Source organism: Penaeus monodon, chromosome 29, assembly GCF_015228065.2.
Source record: "Penaeus monodon isolate SGIC_2016 chromosome 29, NSTDA_Pmon_1, whole genome shotgun sequence".
In the NCBI taxonomy this organism is placed as follows: Eukaryota; Metazoa; Arthropoda; class Malacostraca; order Decapoda; family Penaeidae; genus Penaeus; species Penaeus monodon.
The window spans coordinates 21,805,470-21,806,379 of record NC_051414.1 but is presented as its reverse complement, the minus strand read 5'-3'; the positions used below and the strand labels follow the sequence as shown (position 1 = coordinate 21,806,379).

The following is a 910-nucleotide window of genomic DNA, read 5'->3' as shown; positions in this document are numbered from 1 at the left end:
GGTACACAGTTAAAGTAACTCACCAATTCTTCAATAATTTTTTCTTTTTTAATAGTGACTTGGACGAATCAAGTGAAGATGACAACGATAGTGACGAGGAAGAAGTAAAGAGCAGCAAAGGAAACTCCTCAGATGAGAAGGAAGATGACAAGGCATCAGGACTAGAGAGTGGAAAGGAAGAGGAGCCAGACAGTGTGGCCAAGGAGACAGTGGCAGGCTCTGGGGCCAAGGGAGAAAGCGATGCTGGATATTCTTCTAATAAAGAAAGCGACGAAGATACCTCCTCTAGGGGATGATATGACTGTGTTTCTTTCCCTTTCATTTCTTTTTCTTTCTGAATTGTAGAAAAATGTCATTGTATGTTTCTATTCATGTTCATCTACATATTTATATGTGAATGTTGTTATTACTTTTTGATCCCTTTTCAATCTTTTAATTTTATGTACTCTCTTTGTCATTTCCATAACATCACTTAAAGCAGAAATTGTATTCACAAAGTGCATAAGCATAAGTGTCTCCTGTTAATGTGTGTATATTTGTTTATTCTTGTAATTAGTCATTGTTATCCATTTTTTTCCTCTCTGCCATTTGTTGGAGGTTATCGCACCATGATTAGCATGAGAAAATTTTAGGAGTCACTTCTTTGATAGCCAGTGAGCCTCAGCTAATAATGGCCAATGAAGACTAGAGAACATGGAAAACGAAGTACATTAGTTCAAGGAGGTTCTTTTATTTGACGCAAAGTAATTTTACTCACAGCTTGTCATAAATGCATCTTTGCTGTTTATATGGCATTCTGATGTTCAAAAAGGTTTTGATATTCTTTTTACAAAATATTTAGATTTTCAAGCAATCATATATGATGACTCTGCACACCATGATGTATCCCATCCTATCTGCCAAAACCTCC

At 36.0% G+C, this 910-nt stretch overlaps 1 protein-coding gene across 1 annotated transcript in view; it reads left to right on the top strand.

The window, feature by feature from the left end:
* LOC119592017 (replication stress response regulator SDE2-like) overlaps positions 1–904 on the top strand; it is a 9,684-nt gene extending 8,780 nt beyond the window's left edge. The window contains exon 7 of the mRNA XM_037940797.1: positions 56–904. Within this exon, the coding sequence (XP_037796725.1) occupies positions 56–296 (241 nt within the window). The 3' untranslated portion in view covers positions 297–904. The remainder of the gene's footprint in view (positions 1–55) is intronic.
* The last annotated feature ends 6 nt before the right edge of the window (positions 905–910 follow it).